General features: G+C 45.1%; 8 protein-coding genes across 8 annotated transcripts; 5 read left to right on the top strand and 3 right to left on the bottom strand.

The window, feature by feature from the left end:
* Positions 1–6,159: 6,159 nt before the first annotated feature.
* Positions 6,160–7,681, top strand: DFL_009912 (uncharacterized protein; the record flags this gene model as incomplete). The annotated part of the gene is made up of 3 exons (XM_067639868.1): positions 6,160–6,381; positions 6,700–6,869; positions 7,270–7,681. 3 exons carry the CDS (start codon positions 6,160–6,162, stop codon positions 7,679–7,681), a joined length of 804 nt encoding a protein of 267 aa, XP_067487613.1.
* A 296-nt stretch (positions 7,682–7,977) lies between these two features.
* DFL_009911 (uncharacterized protein) lies at positions 7,978–8,250 on the top strand (the record flags this gene model as incomplete). Its single annotated transcript, XM_067639867.1, has 1 exon — positions 7,978–8,250. The coding sequence occupies one exon, from the start codon at positions 7,978–7,980 to the stop codon at positions 8,248–8,250; it is 273 nt and encodes a 90-aa protein (XP_067487612.1).
* A 936-nt stretch (positions 8,251–9,186) lies between these two features.
* DFL_009910 (uncharacterized protein) lies at positions 9,187–11,047 on the top strand (the record flags this gene model as incomplete). Its single annotated transcript, XM_067639866.1, has 6 exons — positions 9,187–9,190; positions 9,252–9,383; positions 9,447–9,765; positions 9,834–10,568; positions 10,630–10,831; positions 10,889–11,047. 6 exons carry the CDS (start codon positions 9,187–9,189, stop codon positions 11,045–11,047), a joined length of 1,551 nt encoding a protein of 516 aa, XP_067487611.1.
* A 927-nt stretch (positions 11,048–11,974) lies between these two features.
* DFL_009909 (uncharacterized protein) lies at positions 11,975–13,321 on the top strand (the record flags this gene model as incomplete). The annotated part of the gene is made up of 7 exons (XM_067639864.1): positions 11,975–12,094; positions 12,156–12,372; positions 12,439–12,549; positions 12,602–12,634; positions 12,692–12,752; positions 12,813–12,855; positions 12,923–13,321. 7 exons carry the CDS (start codon positions 11,975–11,977, stop codon positions 13,319–13,321), a joined length of 984 nt encoding a protein of 327 aa, XP_067487610.1.
* Positions 13,322–14,592: 1,271 nt separating this feature from the next.
* Positions 14,593–15,350, bottom strand: DFL_009908 (uncharacterized protein; the record flags this gene model as incomplete). The annotated part of the gene is made up of 2 exons (XM_067639863.1): positions 14,593–14,650; positions 14,713–15,350. The coding sequence occupies 2 exons, from the start codon at positions 15,348–15,350 to the stop codon at positions 14,593–14,595; spliced, it is 696 nt and encodes a 231-aa protein (XP_067487609.1).
* Positions 15,351–16,867: 1,517 nt separating this feature from the next.
* Positions 16,868–18,106, bottom strand: DFL_009907 (uncharacterized protein; the record flags this gene model as incomplete). Its single annotated transcript, XM_067639862.1, has 1 exon — positions 16,868–18,106. One exon carries the CDS (start codon positions 18,104–18,106, stop codon positions 16,868–16,870), a length of 1,239 nt encoding a protein of 412 aa, XP_067487608.1.
* A 1,796-nt stretch (positions 18,107–19,902) lies between these two features.
* DFL_009906 (uncharacterized protein) lies at positions 19,903–21,433 on the bottom strand (the record flags this gene model as incomplete). The annotated part of the gene is made up of 6 exons (XM_067639861.1): positions 19,903–20,104; positions 20,171–20,269; positions 20,334–20,707; positions 20,771–20,829; positions 20,886–20,934; positions 20,999–21,433. 6 exons carry the CDS (start codon positions 21,431–21,433, stop codon positions 19,903–19,905), a joined length of 1,218 nt encoding a protein of 405 aa, XP_067487607.1.
* A 437-nt stretch (positions 21,434–21,870) lies between these two features.
* On the top strand, positions 21,871–22,804 carry DFL_009905 (uncharacterized protein; the record flags this gene model as incomplete). Its single annotated transcript, XM_067639860.1, has 4 exons — positions 21,871–22,051; positions 22,099–22,413; positions 22,487–22,515; positions 22,580–22,804. The coding sequence occupies 4 exons, from the start codon at positions 21,871–21,873 to the stop codon at positions 22,802–22,804; spliced, it is 750 nt and encodes a 249-aa protein (XP_067487606.1).
* Between the last annotated feature and the right edge of the window lie 780 nt (positions 22,805–23,584).

Raw genomic sequence — 23,584 nt, 5'->3', positions numbered from 1 at the left:
ACGGGATGAAAAATGAGTGACTAGAGCAAGAGAAGATCTAAGAAGGGGCTGCTGCTTCACTGGAGCTTGAAATGAAATAATTGGAGTGAGAATGGATCCACCATGGGTTTATATAGCCGTCTGAACTCCAGACAATTGTGTAGGATCTGAAGCCGAACATGATCATCGTGTGATCTACTGAATTAGTTTTACCTCTTGTAACTATAGCTTATAGTTTACGAGATAAATCATATATCATATCGGCTTGAGATTTCACTTGCGCAAACAGTTTACATGGAATTATGCGAACCCCGAGTTCGACGCAAGAAATTCGATTAGGCAGAATTTCTGACTGGATTAATATCCAAATTTCAAGTTACGGTGTAAATGCTACTTTTACATCGGAAGACTTCTGTCGGCAGCTGCCGACGGTCCGTAATTGGTGACTTTAGCGAGGTTCGAAACTTAATTAATATTATAGTTCGAGTCCTAATTATTTCGCGTAGGTGTGAGATCCGAGACAACTCCACCCGCCTATAATGATGGGTCTGGTTCCGAAGACGGCTAAAACAAAGAGGACAAGAAAGGATCAAGATATGCACCGTTGTTGATCCCTTGGGTACTTATAGCACTTAACCGACATATATCAATATTTAGGTATCGCGAATCGAATTTGTTTCGTGCCCAGACCTGGGCACTCAATGCATCACGAAGTCTATTTAATTATGGGTTTACTTGTCCTCCAGTAGACCGAGTCCTCGTCACAAGACGTTAAGACTACAGACGGATGGATACTAATATACGATAGCAACGGTAACCTAACCCCGCCTTTGTTCCTTAGCTGCAGATTATAGATATCTTGTTTAATTGTCTTCGAAACAATTTTCAGCTCTAATAATTTTGGTTAGATATGCGATTTAAGCCGCTCCAACATTGTAGCTTCTGGGTAGAATGTTCGCACTTCTTATTATACCTTCTCGACTATATTCAGAATTGGGTAATATCTTCGGGTCTAAAGGGGATAAATCATGAACGCACCCTACTAAGAGTCCATTACCTCCTGCTAACTAAACCTACATACTTACGTATATTGGCCTCGTTGCAACGGTATACATACCAATATCCATGCAATAACACCCCGAAAACCGAAACAAGAACATGTGGGTAGAATATCGAAGCTGAAAATGGATTTAATTGTTCAAATATGTAACGAAGCTACAGCAACATAATGAACTTAAAGCAGAGGTGGAGTCGGTGCTATCAAAATGATAGTTGGAGATATTTACGCATTGTTGTGGAAGAAAAATTACAGGCACAATATAAAAGAGGTTAGTCCAGAATAAGGTGGTATTTAGAATCAAACCCTGCAACTCGCAAACAATTATGTATCTAGTAACCAAGCAAACTCCATACCAAAAAGCGGAATCAGTACCTGATTCCAACACCTTACGATGAATATTTGAATGTGACGGCTGTTGGGATACTTGGATATATGATCGAATTTTTCCGACCCTTTTTCTTCCTCTTTGATTCATCATTTCGCTACTATTAATACCATATCCGACCAATAGCAAATTTTTGAACCTTGTCAACCTTATAAAACTCACACCATAACTCTTCTTTCTTCTTGATAATGGGAACAAGATCTTGACTGTTTATCCCCATATACAAGTCAGGTAGATCTCTTCTCAGCCCTGCTGCCAGTCCGCAATAAGCATTTTCCAACAAAGAATAGTCATCGTAGTACCCACACGCCCTACCATAGAACATAGTCTTGTCGGTGTATTCCATGATAGATTTGCCCGCCTTGAAATCTCGAAGAGTGAATGTAGTATCCCTGAATTTGTTCAGTGACTTTGTATGATCTGGCCTGAAGCAATTGACTATCTCAGCAATCCACACATCAATGCCTCGGTCCACTCTCATAACGACTTTCTGCTCCTCTCTCAGTTCCGATGAATACCAATTCAATGCGGAACCTCTCAGGCAAGTAGCCAGTGTAGCCCTGGCCGCTGCATAGCCTCTCTCTTGTACGACATCCCGTACTCGACTAAGGAATAGATATGGATTACGATAGATTAACTTTTTACCAGATTGCACAAATTCCCCTTTGGGGTACTGGACGAATGAACGGTGGTGGCCTGTCTAATCCATCCTAGGTTGCATCGCATAGTTTGCATAGTTTGCATAGGCTCCGTAGGCTGTGCACTCGCATTGGCGTTCCCAGCGTTCCCAACATTATCAAGGTTTAGAACGATATGAACAAACCTTTGCGTCACTTTTTTTTGAGGTATGCTATTCGGACACCCATGCGAACTAGCGTTTTAATTTACACCCAGAAATTCATATTCAGTAACGAGACCCCATGATGGATCTTATAGTTAGAAAAGGATTTATTAGTATTCTGTTCTTGCCACATGATCCCTTTTCAAATATGCAGACACTTGACCATCTACTCCGTTATATTCTTCCTTGCCATTCGAATTGGAGTTGTTATCGTCGTTTAAATTAGAGTCGGAAACAGAGACATCGTGGGGGTCATAGTCGTCGACGCCGTCAATATCGTGGTCATCGTCGGCATCAACTTTGAGATCGAGATTGTTGCCCTCCAGAAATTTACCGTCCTCAGACCCGCCAAGAGTAATACAGTGTTTCCAAGCTTCCGACAATATGTCCGGAGATGTGATTGCAGAGCAATCTCTGGCCTAGCCACCGCGTATCCCTAAAACAAGGAAGGGTCAACCATTCAATACTACTATTATTCATCAACAATTCAATATCTCATACCACCAAAACCCGACAGAGAATTGGACCTCAATAAAATTGGAGGCAATAATGGGGGTTCTAAAGGTAACATCTATCCTACCCCTCTTCCCGCCTTGGCCTATCCGATTTCTGCATGGCTACTAAGCATTGAAAAAAATTTAGGAGCTCTACGAAGGCGCAATGGCAGTTGTGCAGAGTCAAATAATCCTCCAATAGAAATTCAAGAATCATTCTGAGGAACTTATTAATGTCATTTATGATGAAATTTGAGAGAAGGTTTTGAAGTATAATGAGGCGTCGAGGGAATTTCACCGAGTTTTACAAGACATTTGCGATTCGACCAATGATGAAGAGAGATGGCTGTTCCATCGGATTGTTGACAGGATTCGGGATAAATGGAGACGTAGACCTAAAGTGGCAGGCAGTGGCGAGGCTAAGGATATTGGTCCATCTAGTACAAAGGCGGGAGCAAGTCGCGCCCTTGGCATTAAAGATAGTAAGCTTCAGCTTCCTGCCCGCTGCGATGCATAGAAACGCGACTGGTTCGTCAAGTTGTCAATTAGTTAGCTCAGGCACTTTCTTGCATATGCAGCTATGCTATTTGGTTCGACCGGGTGAACAGAGTTGCTACCCCATGCAAATTACAGCTGACGGGTGACCCGAGGACCTCGCAGGAGGCCATCATGATTTCTTTTAGATTTGTTTCAGATTATTGCAAAATTTGCCTTTCCCTAGTTCTAAGTTTTACACGTTGACCCTGCGAATGAAGAGTGATGTCGAAATTCCTTAGTTGCTTTGTCAAGATAGATTTCGTCACTACAGAGGCTAGTCCTGGATTCATGGATGATACGATTAGAAAATTTTTTGTCTTATTCCTCTAGGAACTGTTCACACCTGCAGTGTGATCTGGCATAGTTATCAAACAATTTGGGAACGGATGGGGATTGATGATGTGCTACAAAAGGTAGCTCTAGGTACTTCAGATAGAAGTATCGAGCCAGCTTAAATTTTCTATACACTTCCTGGTCGGGCTCATCTAGTAGATTTTTACCGCTCGTGGAGGTTGACGGTTTCTATTTTCTGTAGCTTAAATTAATACATTTCTTGGGGCTAGGAAGTCGACACTGTCAGACTCCCAAGCATGGCGCCGAGGGTATAGAGAAATATCTGACTCCTGAAATACAATTTCTATCGTCGCTCATTCACTTACCCCATTATCCTACTCAAATTCTGCGCGAGATCCTGAAATACCTGAAAGCTATCCTTAAACAATATGCGCTCACTATCCATGTATTTGAAACATCGCGATAGATCCTCGACTGCCATTCGCATTCCTATAAGATGTTGGTTAGACTTGTGAATATGTAGTCCGGGTTTTCGGACCTTCTGTGCGGGCTTTCTGCATTCTGGTTTTGACGTTTGAATGCATAGTTTTCTTATTTTAAATTTTTACAATTATGTTTAAGATTTCTAATTTTTGCATCGGCTTTATGTATTTCCTAATTCTTTGCATTGACTAACTTTTTATGGCCTGCTTCTTTGATATTCTATACTTTGCTTTTGGCTCTTGCCTCTTTAAGGCTAACGGATATTGCCCTCCTCTGTTATGGTTTGCTCAGGGCGGTTTTGAATGATCTCAACTGTCGGTCTTGAAGGGGCGATGTTTGCGTTTGAGTCCACGATTCTTTTGGAGTACCCCGCCCAACCCACCGTTAGGCACGGAACAAATTCAGCTTTATAGCAAATATGCGAATCGGTTACCGCTGTTGTCTGCGCCATTTATGAACAATTGAGCAACGATAAGCAAAGGTTCCGAACATGATTACATAAATCCAAAGGGCACAATTTAGACTAAAATAGTTTTTAAGAATCGTAGATAAAGCTACAAAGAAATGAATAACAAGTAAAAAAATGTAATCCTGGAAATGGGGGCTATAGAGAGGAGATAAAGAAGGGAGAAAAAGAGGGGGAGAACAAAGAGGGGTCTAGGGCGGATGAAAGCGGGTCAGCTCATGGGAGCACCAATATTAGCTCCAGTGGACTATAGTCTTACTAATCGGCACGCTAGAATGGCTGGATAGCAAGATTGTTTAAAATTTTCTCAGCTATCGAGTTTCTATGCCAGACTACTTATGGAATCATTAAAATAGAATCATATCTATCTGGCCTGGAAGACATAGCCATAAGTCATGAAATGCCCATGCATGGCTGGCGTCATGACTGCCAGTCCCCCTCGCCTCTACCAGACCCTCGTTGGGGTTGGCGTTAAGCTAAGTCCAATTAGGCATAATACCTAATTTGGAAATATGGCAGGGGTATTCGAGATGACAGGGGTCCTGGAGAAACGTGCACATATATGCCTGGAAAGACGGGCTTTATGTAGCTCAATTTCGTGGTATAATTTTGTGCTTTCCAACATGTTTGCCTTCGAGGCTGATCAGTAAGGCTATGTTTGTCCTCATTCATTCCAAGGGCTTACATTTGCTACATTTCTGTGCTCCAAATCAGTAGGATGGAATAGAGACATAAGTCATTGGAATAAGAAATTGGTGCGGCTAATCTACTCTGAGCTCATGGGGCGACCAGACTTCCGGGATTCGATTCAAGGCTACCAGATTTCGAGATAATAGACGCTTACTGGCTTCTGTTAGTTTCTGCTAGTTTCTGCTAAGTTTTGTGACACCCCATAAACGGTATATACATATAGTGAAATCCATGCAGCAGAACTATAACGCGTGCTCAAGAGGGTCCTGGTGTTGCAGAAATAGAACTATTGTCCTGTATCTCCGAAATCACAGCCGAAATTTACAACGAGGGAAGATTGCAAGCATATTTGGCGAACCTCAAATTTTAGAGGGAAAGAAGCGATGGACCAAGAATTGAAATGCTCTAGGATGCCGTTTTCCGAGGAGTTGACAAAGCTGCCCATCATCAAACTTCGTCTAGCGGCGTCGCATTGAATCTCGATGAACTAAAACGAGTGTCGAGATATCATAGGCCCAAACTTTTGTCGAATGCTGGTATCGTTCGGCTTCCCAAAGCGATCACCTATCTCGCTGCGGCGAGGATAGGCCTGCCGCAACATATAAATTCGTCCTTACGCTCGTTGTGACATTCTGGCTATTTTTGTGCGCCTTCCTCATTGAGCGGAGCTCTGATGAAGTGAATACCGTTGACGGTAAGATTTACTGGATTCAACCCGGAGGCCAAAAGATCGGAAATCAAGTCTTCGGATCCTATATTGGTTCATTTGGCGGCCCAGAATATATTGTATCGACCAAATCGCCACACAAAAATATAAGGGCCCCCCAGACAACGGTCACAAGTTCCATGCCAGGATCCGTGGCCCAATTTATCCGGCCGAGAGAAATGCATGCTAGTATGACGTTGGCGTAGATTGGTACCACACTAATTATGGCGATTATCCGAGCTAAGCTTCGGACTGAACGTTATGATAAGTCTGGAGATGTGATTTCGTCTCTTGCTGCGTCGGGCCTTGACGCCGACTCCCCTAACCAACATCCTTTGATCAACAACCCAAAGCTCCTTCACGGCCATGAGCTCGACCTTTTCACCATGCAGGACCATGGTATCAGTGGGGTATTCGTGTCGATGACCGGGACAGCAAATTTCAGCGTAGGTGAACATTTGGTCACTGGCACGTTATGCTCGGAAGGATTCTAAGTGCGATTTTAAGTAGGTGCGATGCAAATCGAAACTAACAAGAAACGAGACATGGGGAGACTTCTATTGGATGCTAGATCTCGGTTGGCGGAGTACACCGGCATGCCTGGAGTATCTCGTGGACAGGGGAAAACTCTCGACCCCCTCAAAACATTCTTCTAGGATGACGTAAAGGTCCGTGACGCGGCTTACAAGTTTCAATCGGCAATCGAGGCAGCTTTCGATATAATATCCAAAACTCGTCCTGTGATGACTAGTTCGCTACTTTAGGAAGAAGACGATTGGTTTATCAACCTCACGGCAACCGATACCCAAGGCGGGGTGGATGTTTACAAAGTCAATATGCAATATGGAAAGGGTGCATCTACAGCATATAAGGTTCCTCGAGGTCCTCAGCAATTCGAAAGCATCTTGGGTTTGTGGGCACTGACTCTCACGAGGTTTGATGCTCAATAGTGCCATGCATTTAGCTTTTCTCTACGAAGCTCAAGGACGCGGGGCTCCCTCAGCGCCGTCTACGTAACGGAGATCGATGACCAAGATAAAGTGAAATTTATCGAAAAGCTTTTATCTCCCTGGATGAAAAGCAGGCTTAAGTTGCAACGCGAGGACATTATTAGAAAAAATAAGGGATACCTGAGTAAATGGAGTGGGCGCCAGGGAGCTAAACACCACGTATTTGGAATGTTGGTATCCCCAGCGGACGGCCATACGCTTGTCCTTTGTCCCCACGGATAACTCAGTACTTCGGATGTACAACGGGGCCTCTTTATGCTATTTCTGAAGACGAATCTCCGAAACGCTCGGAGCATCGGTGGGAAAACAACCATTGCGAACTAGGTCGAATGCAAGTGCTCTGGAACTTGAAAATTCAACAGTGGAGGCACTTGCCGAAGGTTCCGAAAAAGCGCAACTCGGTTCTAAGGAGGATGCTTACCTCTGTATTCTCACGGTTCTCCTGCATTTACATCTTCTACCTAGTCCCGATGATATTGTGAATGCTGTTTTGAACGATCTATCCGCTCAAAATATCCACTTTAGATTAGTTGAAGTCAAAGACCTCTTATTATCTACGTTGAAATATTCTGATATCGTCGGGGGTCAGAAAGAAGCAACATTAGCTGCCCTCGGGGAGTTATATACCACTTCCGCCCGAGAATCAAACTTGGCACTTTCGCATTTTGGATTTGAAGAGCTCGTCGAACTTCTTCGATTACATAGTACATCTCAAGTGGCCCACGAATATGGCTAGATCGGGTTACAACTGTTGTTCAGACAGGTAAAGGCGTCTATAAAGACCTCATAATGAAGGTTGGATTGAACACCAAGTTTCTGCATGACCTTATGAGCGATCCGTAGAATATCACTAAAATGACTAAATATAATAGCTATCAGCTTCTAAAATATCTTCAACAGGTTGCACTCAATGTTGACGGCATGGACGACTTGGGAATGACTGTGTTATCCTGGGCTGCACGGAACGGAAACTACAGGATAGCAAAGTGGCCGCTCCACGACCATGCTATAACTGAGATCTAGGATGTGAATATGAGAACTCCTCTTTCCTATGCGGCAGAAAGCGGCTTACACAAGGCCGTCAAGGCATTGGCGGACCCGAAGACCTTTGACAGTAATACGTCTTCGATTAAGGACCGTAAGACCCCACTTATGTTTGCTGCTGGAAATGGCCATGCTTTATCTGTGCGGCATCTATTACAGAGTAGCAAGGTTAATTTGCATGCCGTGGATAAGGATGGGAATAATGCTCTAATGCTAGCCGCAGCTGGCGGTTGCTCAATTACTGCTGTCGAGCAAATGTGACCTTTCTTTGCAGACGCACGAGAAGAAAGCTGTTCTGGAGGAAGCTAAAGAAAAGGGATTATTGAGGTTACGGGATATGATGTTAGATGAGGAGAAGAAACGACAGACGGCGTGATTGAATTTAAGCTGTGAAGGGAACACGCTCGACCTAGTGGAGTGTTGGTGGCGCAACAAAAAACGAAGTGCGGCTGAGGTGGTGGCTAATTCGATTTTTGGGAAGGCTGATCAACACGTCACAAGAAACCAAGAAAATTGACAAGAGATTTCCAAGCAAAGCCAATTGAAATCAAGCATCCCTTGTCGCGGCTCCATCAATCGGTCAACCTTGGTCAATTGACGAGGAAAGCAGTTCGACGCCGACTGACGTATTTCGACGGGATATTAACACCGGGAATATATTAGAAACTCGCATCAAAAGCTAGTAAAACGCCTTGAAACCTCTTGCTTTTATTGCATGTGGCAATCGAATCCGAACAATAGATAGATAGATGTCAGCCCCGCTGGCAGCCTTCGCTCAGCTGAGATGTGCAGGCAAGGATGAACGTGGGATAGACTATCTCGTCTATTCGACTACTGAATGCCACGCATGTGGTCAGCGAAGAGGGGTTTGAGATGAGCTGTGCAGTTTTGTCCATCTTGCCTCAAAGCAGTCGTAATGTATAGTCTGTCATTTGGTGTGATCATTGAGTGGTTTGACAGATGTAATGCAATCTCCGCGCATGGGCACCTCCTGAATCCACGCGCTGGCCAACCTACATACATACTTACATAGCGCCACCTGATCGCCTTCTAAGGACCAGTTTTTCCTTGTCTTCCAAACCCCTAAGATCTAGTTATTCTCATAGTCTTTCGATTTCCATGCATTGAGTTCCAAGAACATTCACCAAATTCGTCGCGAAGTAGCGATCACTTTCACCGTATCAAAACAAAACAAAAATGCGTACGATAAAGATCAAATGACTTTGGCACGATTACCTTAGAGACCACTAACCCTCAAATAGATAAAGTTAAATCCTGGTCTAAGTACGAGGGACGGCGCGTGATAGCGCCCTTCTCAGCTCATCGACACAAGCCGAAGGCAGATGGCGAAACCGGCATATCGACTGGCACAGATGCGAAGTCTTCTCACGCAGGTACCGGCTACTCTATTCACAACAAACGATTGGGTCCTTTCTAACAGTTATTCGTCTCGATAGAATGGAAGGCAAGAAGAAAACAATTGCTGGAGAAAGAGAAGGAGAGACGGAGAGACGAAAGGAAACGGGCAGAAGCCCACATCGACCGTACGATACTCGGACAACTGAAGGCTGCGCTGTTTAGCAGTTATGTCAACATACTACTCGTGTTTGTCCCGGTTGGAATCGCGCTGCACTTCACGTCTGTTTCACCCATTGTGGTGTTCGTGATGAACTTTCTCGCTATCATTCCGCTCGCGGGTACACTTAGTTTCGGTACCGAAGAAATCGCTTTGCGAACTGGAGAGACTCTTGGCGGGCTTCTTAATGCTAGTTTCGGGTGAGGTTTTTGATCTGTTGGGGATAGATGACAGGCTTTGAGTTATTGCTAACTGGACATTCCCTTAGAAATGCTGTTGAGTTGATTGTGTCCATCATTGCGCTAGTCAAACATGAAATCGTCGTTGTACAAACATCACTTATCGGCTCCATCTTGTCGAACTTGTTACTCGTTATGGGGATGGCGTTCTTCTTGGGAGGAATAAACCGCGTGGAGCAATACTTCAATACGACTGTCGCGCAAACAGCATCTTCCCTCCTGGCAGTCGCGGTCTTATCCTTGATTATCCCGTCCGCCTTCCACTGGGCGGGAGCTTCAAATGGACAGAATGAGGAAAGGTTACAGGAGGGTATCATTGGATTGTCTCGAGGGACTGCTGTTATTCTTTTGCTGGTCTACGGAGTGTATCTGTTCTTCCAGTTAAAGTCGCATGCAGAGTTGTTCAACATCCAGTCTCAGAAAGCCCCAAAAAGAAGCGAGTTGGAACCATCTGCTATGCAACATCTCTTGCAGCAATCTGCCAATGCGGGTGCGGCGACTCTTGGCCATTCTGCCGTCCAGGGACAAGCATACCCACGGACAGCCGCTTCTGGTTCTGGCTCCGGCTCCAGTGGCGAGGTGACAAAAGTAGAAAATATTGACGAGGAAGACGAAGAAGAAGGGCCCCAGCCAGAGCTACTACTGATCACTGCTGTTATTCTTCTGGCAGGGTCAACTGCTCTAGTCGCGATTTGTGCGGAATTCTTGGTTGACTCCCTGGACTATCTTGTGGAACATTCACCTATTAGCAAGTACTTTGTCGGGTAAGTAAAGAACAACTGCATTGAATGCTGCCTGTCAGCAATGTGTTGCTAATTTTTTTAGATTAATTCTCCTTCCTATCGTTGGTAACGCCGCAGAACATGCCACATCTGTTACCGTTGCTTACAAGGACAAAATGGATCTCGCCATTGGTGTTGCGGTTGGAAGCAGTATGCAAATCGCCCTCTTGGTGATTCCTTTTATTGTCGTCCTCGGCTGGATTATGGGAATTGATGAGATGACATTGTATTTCGATGGATTTCAGGTTTGTGTGCATAATCCAAAACATATTGCTTAGGGAAGCTACTAAATCTTCGTATAGGTTGTGTTACTTCTCGTATCGGTTCTCCTCGTCAATTACTTGATCCAAGATGGCAAGTCTAATTTCTTGGAGGGCACACTTTTGATAGCTACTTACGTTATCATCGCTGTCGCTGCCTGGTATTTTCCTGCCCCGGCTTCTACTACTACTACAGAATGAAGTAACCGTCTTAGCGCCCGCATTGACTACAATCGGATTTAAGTAGCGATTACATGTTACACAAACATTTATGATTAACGAATAACTTTAGCTTTTTCTCAGTATACTTTTGTTAGTACCAGATTTTTGTAATTTCCTGGGTGGTTCTATAATGCTCTTTTCTCTGATTACTTGAGCGTTAGTTTTATTCTTTATTTTTCCAGGAGCATTAGGACTAAGATTAAAGGCTGTATACATATGTTTGTACGCAATTACTAAACGGAACCGTGGTATATGGCTCGTTCTATTTCCTTTACACCCTTGACCATGTGCTCAACGCGGGGTATAAATAGCGCTCCATTCCGTTTCCATCAATTCAAGGTTCTATAATTGGTGCAAAATATTCGCAACCAAACAACAGTGTCTAGATCCTAGATCCTCGCTTACAGCTTATCCATCCGATCTTCGTCTTCCCGCTGGACCGAGGTCTTGGTTTACTTAGTCCTGATCACAAGTTCTAAGGCGTCGATAATTAAGTTTTCTTGCAGCCTGGTTGCTCCTGCCGAACGTTCAACAAGGGGTTGTTTGAGAGTATAAGGCTCAAGACCAACCCGCAATAACTTCTCGGACCTCTTTCGATAATAGACTTAGAACGATTTCAAAAGGCGGAGATTGGCTTGGTGTAAAATAGATTTAGAGATCGCAATCGAAGCTAACGGTGAAATAAAATTCCACGGAATACCGTTAATGTTCCAGTGGGTTTTGGATGCACGGCTAGACTACTTCCGCCGGGCGGCTAACGGGTGAAGTCCAACACCGTGCCGAACTACGCTCATGATATAAAATGAGGGATGTCCGAATTCCTTCCATAAAGATGATGAGAACCACTCTGGTCACTTTGTGCGATTTCGTACCGTTAATGCGAGTTGATAATTGATACCGGATATAATGAAAATCCTTTCTGTCCTTTCGTCGCTATTCGCGGTCGCGCTCGCGGCTTCTAGAACCTCACCACCTTCTGGCGCCCTGGTCGTTAGTAAGAATCCAACTTCCGGACAGTATGGAACGGTACGTCTCTCGGGCTACACCAAGGGAATAGAATGTGGGATATTAACACAAATTTTCGTAGATCCAAGCCGCAGTGAATGCATTGAGCACTACTTCGACATCAGCCCAGTCTATATTCATATACCAAGGAACCTACAACGAACAAGTTAAGATTCCCGCTCGCAAGGCGGTTCTTTCTATCTATGGATATACTGCGGATACATCTTCGTATTCTGGAAATACAGTAACCATAACGTACTCAATGGGTGCGGACGTTGCTGGCAACAATGAATTATCGGGTTCGCACCTAAGAGACATCGTGTGGGCATGGGAGAGTTGTTAACGCTTGTGTGATGTATCAACAGCAACGGTTCAGTCGCGCTCCGCTGGCTTGAAAATGTACAATATAATCGTGAAGAATACGAGAGGGAAGGGCGTGCAAGCGCTCGCCTTAAGCGCCTATGCGGATAAACAAGGTAGGACGATTTAATAAGTCGGTATTCTCGGAACATGTCTAACTACGCATAGGTTTCTATGGATGCACTTTTGTTGGCTACCAAGGTAAGCTCTATCTATCCAGAAACAGATAGCCCAAGCAACGCTAACGAATATCCGAAGATACCGTCCTAGCAAACGTGGGATACCAAGTTTATGGAAAGTGCTACATTGAGGGAGCGACGTAAGTTAAAGCCGACATTCTGTCTTGGATCGATGCTAACGCTCTCGGCGTCCATGTCAGTGATTTTATTTTCGGCCAAACGGCAAGAGCACTTTTCAGTCAAGTAATATCCACCCTCCTAGCTCTTTTTCATAATGCATGGACGCTAACATGTACATGTGCAATCGTAGTGCGTCATTCGGGTGAGCGGCGACGGCTGGGTCACTGCTAACGGAAGGGACTCAAGTTCAAACCCCTCCTACTACCTGATCGATAAATCTTCTATCGCCGCAGCATCTAGTTACACTGGAGTCGGAAAGAGCTACCTAGGCCGCCCGTGGAGGAACTATGCTCGTGTTGTCGTACAAAGGACGGTGATTTCCAACGTTATCAACAGTGCAGGATGGTCGCAGTGGAGCTCGAGCTCTCCGAATACCGACCACGTGTCGTTCCAAGAGTATGGTAATACGGGGGATGGGGCGAGTGGGACTAGAGCGTCCTTTTCCTCGAAGCTTAGTGGTGCTGTTACGCCGAGCTCGATCTTGGATGGGGATACAAGCTGGGTTGATATGAGTTATGTGTATCAGTAAGCTATTATAAGCTATTAATTGGTGCATATTTCCATCGTCGCTTTAGATGGGCGAAACCGTGGGTGGCTAGTTAAATATAATATAACCTCCCTCAGAAGCGACTACGTTCCCCGCAGGCCTGCCTCAGTATAGTAATACTGTAGATGTAGCCTGTAGTTATGAGGCAATTTGTTGCACAAGTTCATAGTACTATAGTGAATTTGCGATAGCAGATTCTAAAAATAAATATTTCTCGATAAAGGGGAAAGATGCAATGAAAGATCCATGGATTGCGCTGATGACATATTCTCAAATGCGATACTGTCTGTCATGTTAACTATCGGGTTCCTTTCGACCGGTATTTGCACCATTTCCTTTTGCACCAGTGCTAGCGACTATCTCGCAATAACCGGTTTAAGAACAGTATTACGAGGACGAATGAATATGATACCAGCGACGATCTAATCAGATTCAGCCGATACGCTAGTCCTCAGGGCGTCTCTTCTATGGCTGCGAAGAATATTACGGTCACCTCTTCGGCCTAGAATTTGATGAAAGAGCATAATTTAAGGGCTGCAGTAAAAGATGGAAGAGGCATCTTTCCAGACTGTAAAAGTATATGAGTTGGCCCGGGTTTTCTTAGAGTGGAAATGTTGCCCGGTACCGCGGTGTTGTTTTTCATATTTTATGCCCTTATCAAAAATTGAAAGGTCTTTGAAATGGTGCCATCTTTGAAGGAACTTGGTTGCAGAGTGTTATTCGGACTCGCCATTGTAGCGTCCTGTCAATGTGGGCTAGTTTTAAAACAATTATTGTGGAACGGTGGACATTGAAGGGTTCTCCGACTCCTACAGGCAGTTGTTACTCGGACCGAGATTTCTATTAACTAGGCTAAATTCTGGCACTCCAAGGTGCGGTACATGGGGCATGGCAGATCGATGGAGATTTGTGCGGAGCGAAACACCCGTAGATAGCAAGGGGATCCTAAAACGAGGCGCTGGAGCACCGGGCCGCAAAACCGTTCAAATGTTACAACACATACTCTTCGAAACTCATGTTGGAATTTGGGAGACCAGTCTTGGAACCAGAGGACTTCCTCATGCACGGCATCATATAGGCCGAACGTGTGTATGTACTTTAAGTATTTACAATAACTCCATCGATCGAGCTGGGGCATGAAAAGTATAAAGAAAACAAAGGAGCAAAGCCGGGTATCATAAACTGTTAACACCATAAACAAAACCAGAGGCCAGTAGATCGTCTAGTAAATCCTTACACCATAATCCCAGTGATCAAGTTAGACCGGCAACAATGCATTGGACAACTGAATTTCCGCCCAATTCTCGGGCACTATAAGCGCAGAAAAGTTAGGAGAGAAGTTATGAAGGTTCGGAGCATTTGAAAAGACTTACGTTAGAATTACAACTAGTAGAACCCCAATGGCTTCTGTGGTGAACATGCGCGAGAGGACGAGCGCCTCAGCATTCATGTCATCATGGCTAGCCAGGAGGCTGGGGAGAAGAAGTTTCTCCAACCCAAAGAAAATAGTCGTAACAACAGCTCCTGCAAAGATGATCAGGACGCAAAACATGACGAACAATCGACTAGCTGGTAGTGAGGCGGAGGGTTCAAGGACGTCAACGGAACCCGTGGAATCGATCTCCGCCTCAGCTTTCTCGTCTGCTGGGGGTTCGAGTGCATTTTCTTCGTCGACAGGAAGTAAGATCTGACCCTCTTGTCGGTCGAAATTGTGCACGGCTCGAATTAAGCCAACTGCAAGCACGATATGGAGCATTCCCCAAGTTAATTCGGCCAATTGGTTTCCCCTCGAGGCTTTCCAGTTAGCGATTCCCTCGAAAAACAAGATCAAGATCCTCCAATCCAAGGAGACCAGTAATGCGATCGCCGTCAATACTGCTGCAAGGGGGCCAGCCACAAGATGGATGTTGAAAGACACAACTGACGTCAGGACCATTTGGGCTAGTTGCGGCCGCTCCAATTTATAGCATTGTCCAATGAGCAACCTTTCGGTCGTGTTCTGCCACTTCATTACGGAAAACATGACAACGCCAGCAGCAATCGTTTGTGATGCCATCCAAAAGACTTTTTCGGATAGATCGGCGCCCGGCTTCCCTGATGCAAGGACGCGGAGAAAATGCTGGGAAAGATACATTTGAGAATATGTCAAGGCTACCAGCCTCGACCGTCTCCACCAACTTGCACTCTGGTCATCTTTCCTAACGATCCCTAAGATAGTTTCTAGGGAAGCGAAGATAAAACTGGCGAGAGATAGGTAGAAGAAGAGAAAGCAAAGGACTGAAAGCGGGGTTGAAAGGGCCGCGAGGGTATCGGGCGAGAGAATAGCTGGGGACCTAGATTCCGACATCTGATTTTTCTGCTGTGCACAGTCGTGAGTCGCAACCTTTGGCGCTAAGGGGACCAGTAATTCAAGGCGAATCCTTGCTTTGTGAAAAAAAGAGTCTCTGTGAGAGTCCAAGCAACTAGCTGGTGCCGTCGTGCTCCTTGGACACTCGACCGCGTGGCTTCTCGCTGTTGGTGTTGTATTTGAAGCCGGATTGGTTCCTTTCGTTGCTTAATAGTTCGTCAAGACAATTTCGTCGAGTGTTCGAACATTGGGTTGGTTTGAGGCAACAAAAATTAACACTCACCTTCGAGCTCAAGACGGAAGTGGAAGGGTATTTGTACTGTTCCGCATGAGGGCTATTTGTCTATCAAGAGCCTTAATCTATTTTCCGAGCATGCATGTAGCTGGGAATGTGCATCCCTGTCGAGCTGTCCGGGGTTTGTGGCTGGCTTTCCTGATTGTGGTCCGCAAAAGCGGCATCTTTAGAGCATCGCCTGGCATAGCGAGTGAGAATCCAACGTTGGCCAATAGTGCATCGAGGTTCCCGCATTTAAAACTTCCTATGAACACACTAGTAGCCGCTGAGCGAGCTTTATGAGATTGCTGTGAAACCGCAGCTGACATGTGCAAAGATCTTGGAATGTCGTATTTCTAGTGAGAATTCAAGCGGACTTCGAGTGTTGTCAGTGTAGAGTTTGAAGCTCGCAACACCACCGCGCACCCGTACTCCCCGAATTCTGCCTTTTCTCGCCATCAGTTGGTAGCCCAAAAATGCTTAAGAATCAGAGGGGAAATCCGGCAGAATTCAGCGGACGGATCTGATTTCTCGTTTCGACAAGCATAGCCTTGTCATCGCAAGCGACCCGAATGTTACCAGCATAGTTACCTTGCAGCGCCGCTTAGCTCACATCGTCGAAAGGAAATCTAGCCGAAAAAGAGCAAGTCCTTCAGCAGCTACCCGTGGATGAATATTTGGAGTTCTGGAAGGTGGAAAAGAAGGCCACCATAGCCAGTCAACAGAACTGTACAGCTGTTCGATACATAGATAGCGCTAGCGATGCCCGTCTCCCAGACCCTTATTCGATGTAATGCTTCTCTCAAAAGGTTCATTAATCATTTCGTAAATATTTAAATATATGTATGAAGAAATCCAACGCTCAGTTCTAAAGTCTAGATCTAATATCTATCCTCCCAGACTGTCCTCAGGCCAGCGATTTCCAGTTGTCCCATTGCTCCACAACGATGCGTCGAATTGCATCCCCGTCATCCACAAGCCCAGCTAACTCCCCGGACTTTTCTCTACTTGCTAGTTCCGTCACCATCCACCACCAGTAGCCCTTCTCGAACTCTTCAATTTCCAATCTCTCGGCGCGGTTCTCGTAGCCGGAGAAAGTTTCAACAAGGTGCCGAAGACCATACTCCTCAACGAACTGGCGCCTCGGTATATACACGAGAGGAACATCGGCAGCCAGCACCTCACTGACAGTACCGTAGCCTAGTTTTGCCATAACACAACTTGAGATCTCCATGACGTCCGGGATGTGGATATCTCCTGGGGCTATAAAGTACCGATCCGGGAGGAGCATGGTGGGCGTGGAGCCCGCTACGACACATACCCAGTCAGAGGGTATTTGAGGTGGTGGGTCCGGTAGAGGGAGAAGTAGTAGAAGGATCTTGTGACTTTGGAGAAATGGAGGGATACCAAGCATCTTGAGGAGATCAGCTCTTGATGTGGTCGTGGCGGGACGGGTTATGAGCGGAGTGTCGATTATTTTCCTTTGGAAATTAGGACGAGAAAGAGAGTACTCTGGAGTGATGGTACCATCAGTTGATACCGTAAGAGCTTCGTCGGACACCCACGTTGAACTCGGTAAGGTCGCTGGAAGAAACCCGGGGTTTGGAAGCCACCCGGGCAACCGTAGCCAGATATCAGCATGGGAGTATCCCTTAACTACTTCATCCACGGCTTGAGAAAGCAAAGGTTGAAGGTCAGGCTCGACCATTGATGTAAAATAACTGAAAACTTCGGCAAAACTGAAGTTCGTTATGAGGAAGCTCAGAACACCTGCTCTGGATGCGGCGATGCAGGGCGCGAATGGAGCGTCGACAAGAACTAGATCGACATCGTGGCCTTTCAACCAATCCTCTTCTTGCTTCACGACATCGTCCTTGCTCAAGTCTAGGAGATTCCGGACGGTTTTGTCAACATCGAGGCTATAAGGGGTGGGTTGGATGACTGCGGAGTCAATGTTAACGGGGCGGAGATTTACGCGATCGGAGGCGTTGAGAAGCGGCAGGAAGATATGACTGGAGGCTTGCGAGACAACCGTGATTTGAATACCATCGTAGGCTCGTAAAAACGAGTGGCAAAGTTGTATAGCCCGCGTCGCATGGCCGTACCCGTGGGAGGAAATGTAGTAGGCGATGTGGGAGGGTGACATTGCGGGGAGATGGTGCCAAAACAACCACACCCGCAACGCATCGATGATCACCACGTCTCCACAATTTCATTGGCTGGTGTACCGTTGGGTGCCCGTAATCTGGCTCCTCCAATCAAAGCGCTCCGCCAGCAAATTCTAGTTCAGATGCATTATATTATTGTTATCTGTTATGCTTAGATATGTTCAACTGGTAATTGGCAGTCATGGACACAGGTATTCATGCATATGCGATGCAATTGTGATTGCAGTCTAGCGCAAGCGTTGCCTACAATACGACGGATGCCAAATCATTAGCTGGGAACTCGGTATTACTATCTACCGATTTCTTGAAACCTAGCTCTTCTGTAAATTGAACGAGAGTAGGAGTACTGGCTTACAACAGTTTGTAGCTGTTTAGAAGCCAGAACCTCCATTATTGCGGATCCGAAGTAGTCTATGTTGAGTTGCGGACCGCATAACAAATCGAAGTCAGCCATTGCGAGCTCTTTCATTCCACTGTGTCTTTGTTTGTCCTTTCGTAAAGCTCTTCTTTAGGGTTTTCTCTTTTCCCAATCTCTCATCCGGAATATCTAGTTGAAACTGCAAAGCTAACAGAATGTATCTTCAACAAACGACGGGCCTGCACACTAACGACGCAACTATTCAAGCATTTAACACGAAGAGGAATATGTTTTTTTGACTTACAACAAAGTTTGATCTTTTGGCGGCCAATTAGGCTAGCTAGTGTACGAATTCTTCGTATCCTTTCTATTCTTTAAGATGGATGATGTCATGACTTGCCAGAAATGAACTCTTTTGAAGCGAAGGAGAAAGTAACCCCATCTGGCAAGCTACTTCGTTATCAACATTTTCCCTTTCGAGTAAATTTCACGGCTTCTCTAAGATATTATGTGAGGTCCTAGGAGGTCCATTGCGTGTACATACCCCGACACGAGTCTAATCCGAACTACGTTGGGGTATCACATGCAAGTTTCTGAATATCGCCCCGACTTATAATTACACGATCCTGGAGAAAATCAAGAGCGATCGTGTAGTAGGGACTCCCTAGCCCCAACATGGCAAAGATGTTGTAACGTATGTATCGCCATAGGGACAACTTTGAGGGCGTTGGTTTTGTCTAAACGTCGCTTTTTCCACAATTAGCATCGAAAACTGGATCGATCCGCCGGTTGGGTTGTTGAAGATGAGGGATCTGAACTCGATACACCGAAGGCAAGTGAATATTCTAAATTTTTTTTTTTCGCGGAGTATCGCAATCAGCGTTCGGTGTCGCTAACTCATATCTAGCATATCTCTGTCAAGCCACTCATTTCGACAGACACCACGCCCCCGAAATATCAGGATAACAGCTCTTTTCGTTGCGAAGGCTCAATGCCTGTTAGATGAACCTTACTACTGGTGGGTAAGGGTTGGGTTTCAATCACAACGATCATGTAGTACTTTCGGGCTGTGTTTTTGAACTCTTTCGAAATATAAGCCCGTTATCAACTTGAAATTTTGTGAGTTGGCTTTTTAGAAGCTCGATTTCATCTGTCAAGTATGCAGGGTAGTTGATTTTCTCGCCATTAATCTGGACACGAGTTTTTGTGATCTATACTACATATACCTGAGTTGTATCGAATTTCTGATTCTGTCGTGCCATCAGCTTTAAAGATTAGAATTTCGAATATTTCATTTCGCGAACTAGCACTACAAATAGGATTAACCGGGCGCGCTCTGGAGTACATGATTAAGGTTTGTAAATATTATTGAATTTAAATATTGGTGTCATACGATCATTAGGAGTGGTAAAAAATTTAAGACTTCTCGTTACCATTAGTCGCAGTTGCCTTTGCTGCAGGCTGTGTCTTCGCGGTGTCCGTGACCTTTGTATCTTGGGTCGAATTTTTTGTTGCTGGGGCCGCGCCGAAGTTGGGAAACAATTTCGGGACGTAGTACATGACCAAAGCCCGGACCGCTGGAGCACAGGCGCAGAGAAGAGCAATGTTCATTTCAATGCTAGTATCAAACATATTAGCAAAGATACCCGAATGTTGTACTGCGAATTATCAGTGCGAGACTTACATTGTCCAAGCATCGATCAACAGAGTCGAGCTACTTTGTGAACTATATTTGGTGAATTTGATGACGGCGTCAAGGCGGAAACCACTTGCGACACATGCCCTAGATGTTTCGGGTAAGGTTAGTCACAAATTCGTTGTAAGGCCTAACATAACGGAGTTCTTACACAGCGCCAATCCCGAAAGTACAGAATGCCAAAATGCGTTGCTTCGTGCTCAACTTCAGCTGAAATATCAAAGGCATTGGCAAGGCCCAAGTTGCTATGTCGGTGAGAATGTATATGGCGCCAACAGCAATTGAAGCGGCTCGTCGATCTACTTTGCAAGGGTTCTCGAATAAGTGATCCCAGTAGTTTGTCGGCCGACATGAAAAGATCGGGACGAAGAATCCTGCAATTGTGTTGCCGAATGTAATACCAGCAGTAGCCAAACAGCCCCAGCGAATCCAGGTCATTGCCGTCATTTGGTAGTAAAAAACACAGAGCGACACCTTGATCAGTAGCATGGCCCAAGGGTACAGGACGTTCAGGATGAAAGTGATCTGTGTAACGTTAGCACAAGGTACTGAAAGGCATTAAATCCGACGGATAGAAAACTATGTTACCCTATAGTTTTCACGAAGAGTGTCCCAAGACATATCCCAGAAAGCCGCCCAGACGCCGTCTTGTTGAATCGAAGTTAGTTGACGTACTCGCTCGAAAGACAGTGTGTTCACATACTTGAGTTACTGTGGTAAACCGCTATCCCACCCCAGGCTACGGTCATCAACTTGAAGTTTATCAGCAGTTAGATTCGGATTCTTATTATATTACGATGAGCCGAGGAAACTTACGTAAGCTGCGCCTGTTATATAATCAAATGATTGAATAGAACCTGCTACTTTATATCTGGACCACATCCGCAAAGCAATAGCAATGGTCGTCATGACTGTTAAGGCGATGAAGAGCGGCACCACAATGCCATCGTTTCTGGGGTGTGGAAGGTAGGCTTCGACTTCAACTATTGAAAGTAGGATTTGAATCATGTTGTCTTTGCCGCCCATTCTTTCAATAAAAAGGGGAGCATCGGACGGTCTCGTTCCAAAGTTCTTTGTTAGATCTTCAGGAGTGAAAGTATAATTCGCTGCCTCAAAAAAGGCAGCGTATTTTTTCATAACTGCGAGCGTTCGTAGGTGAGAATATTTTGGCGACCCAGCTCCTACCCACAATGAACTACTAAGAATAATCAGAATGGTTTCTGCATCAAAGTCTTCATCGCTGTCGGACATCTTGAAGAAGTGTATCGGTGCGCGTACGGGGAGAGTGGTTGTGCTATAGGTTAGATGGGGAATTCTCGTAAGAATGAATTCTGGACGTATCGAAGTTGGGGTTTAGGGCAAGAATATATCCCCTTGTGTACGCCGAATTTAAAAATATTAATTGGGGGGAGGTGGCCGATTTGGAGCCATTTTTGAGAGCATAATTATAGTCAACGCCATGTTCATGACCTATACCCTTTAAAAACTATTCTAGTACATGATGCGTAGGGTCAAGATTGGCCTTTGCCTGTGCAAAGCCGAGTTTCAACGGATATCTGACAGCCTCCTTGGCCACCTGGTCCTGTAGACGAATATTTTAAAAGGGAGTCAACTCGGCGTTCATTGAAAGGTTCGATAACCTTTTTACTGCCAGTTGACGAGCATTTAATACCTTTTATCCTGTCAAAATGCGTCTTCACCTCAACTATCAGCTTTTGTTTTTGTCAATCTTTCTCAATGCCGTTGGCGCCGCTCAGTACGGTATAAGGTACCAACACTCCCCTCAGCTCGCTGACTTCAAACGCCGGAGGGACGTTGTTACGGAAAGGTTCAAAAACATTGACATACCCTTCGAGCTCAAGGTCCGAGGTTTGGTTGAAAGCAGGATGCTACTTGCAATTGCTTACCGGCCCTAGAAACGGCGGTGTACCCTATCACAACGTTGTTACCTTATATGGCTGCTCCATATAAAGGCTGTGACATCACAGCAAGCACATCGAATCTCTGCCCGGTAGATTATCTTTGTACTTGTCAGACAAATAATACAAGTATCTGCGTTCCAACTTCAGTGCAGACGGCGACTGGTTGTATTCCAACCTTTGCCAATCAGATAATAGAAAAGCGGCAAGACGCATCAAATATTACCCAATGGGAGGTTCAAACAATCCCTACCGATTTAGCAGCACCGTCTGGTCAGTGTAGAGGAACGATTCAGTCTACAATAACAGAAGGTGAGGATTTTTCTTATTCAATCAGCAAGACCGAAACATAGAAAGAAAAAGAAAGGAGAACTAATTGAACTAGTCTGGGCCACATCTATGACCCGTTGCCCCGTAGGTCAAGCTTGCGCCTGTCAATCAACCGGTTATTCTAAATGCATGGATACCACCAACCCAGCATATCGCGGAACCGAATGTCCAAATTCTTGCGCGACCGTTCGGCAAGAATTCACAGTTTCACTACCTCCTCCATCTGCGACGGCCAAACTCGGAGGCCAATGTGGCGGAAGGTGTTGGACAGGACCAACAAATTGTCTGGTTGGCGCTACTTGCTTTACAGAAACGAGTCCTATACCCGGTGCTTATGCCGCTTGCGAAACAGCGAATCCTGGCAGTCAATTAAAGATTCGAAACGAAGGATATGAGGGATTGATTGTTCCTGTGAAAGCTCGAGCTATTGCTACCCGGATCTATTTTTAATGATTGAATGTGTCAATTAGCGTCTCTCTATTTCCTTTCATCCCGCAGATATTCTCACGATAATAATGTATGTACGCCACGTATTACGAAAGAGTTAGCGATTATAATAAAGCTTTGTTGATAATAGATTGAGTGAAGGAATAAATGATCATGCGGTCGGCAGCCGGTCGGCTCGTCTATCCTAAAAAGGCACCAGTGCGGCATACAGCGGACAGTCCGCAGTAGTCTTGCGTGTGCACAGCTCGATGTACGCTTGTTTTAGTGATTAAAAAAAAAAAAAAAAAAAAGATCCGGGCGAAAATGGAGTACTTTATGTCCGTTGGATCAAGCAAAGGCTTAATGTGGCTGATGAGATTAAAGCATTCAGAGCTCGACTTGGCAGGATATCCGATCAAACGCTTGAATATATGTACGATCGATGAAATCAACTGTGACCAAAAACTGCTTTGTTGTTTCAAGCTGTCAGCATGAGCTTAACTCAAGCCGAAACTAATATGGTACCGCGTATGCTAATACATCCGTACTCGTACATGCAATGAACTAAATATCGCTTGGTCCAAGGTGAGAACTCGGGGTAAGAATACCGTGGTTGGTCGTTTCCAAAATTTCTCCTTCTGTGAACCCGTGATACAGCAAGCCCAGCGTAGTTTAGAGCTCGGCAAATGATCGTTGCTGCCATAAAAGTTGATAAAGAAATACCATT

The sequence above is a fragment of the Arthrobotrys flagrans genome (assembly GCF_004000055.1).
Source record: "Arthrobotrys flagrans strain CBS H-5679 chromosome Unknown unitig_1, whole genome shotgun sequence".
NCBI classification, from domain to species: domain Eukaryota; kingdom Fungi; phylum Ascomycota; class Orbiliomycetes; order Orbiliales; family Orbiliaceae; genus Arthrobotrys; species Arthrobotrys flagrans.
Note: the sequence above shows the minus strand (reverse complement) of the source record. Positions and strands in the feature narration are given on the sequence as shown.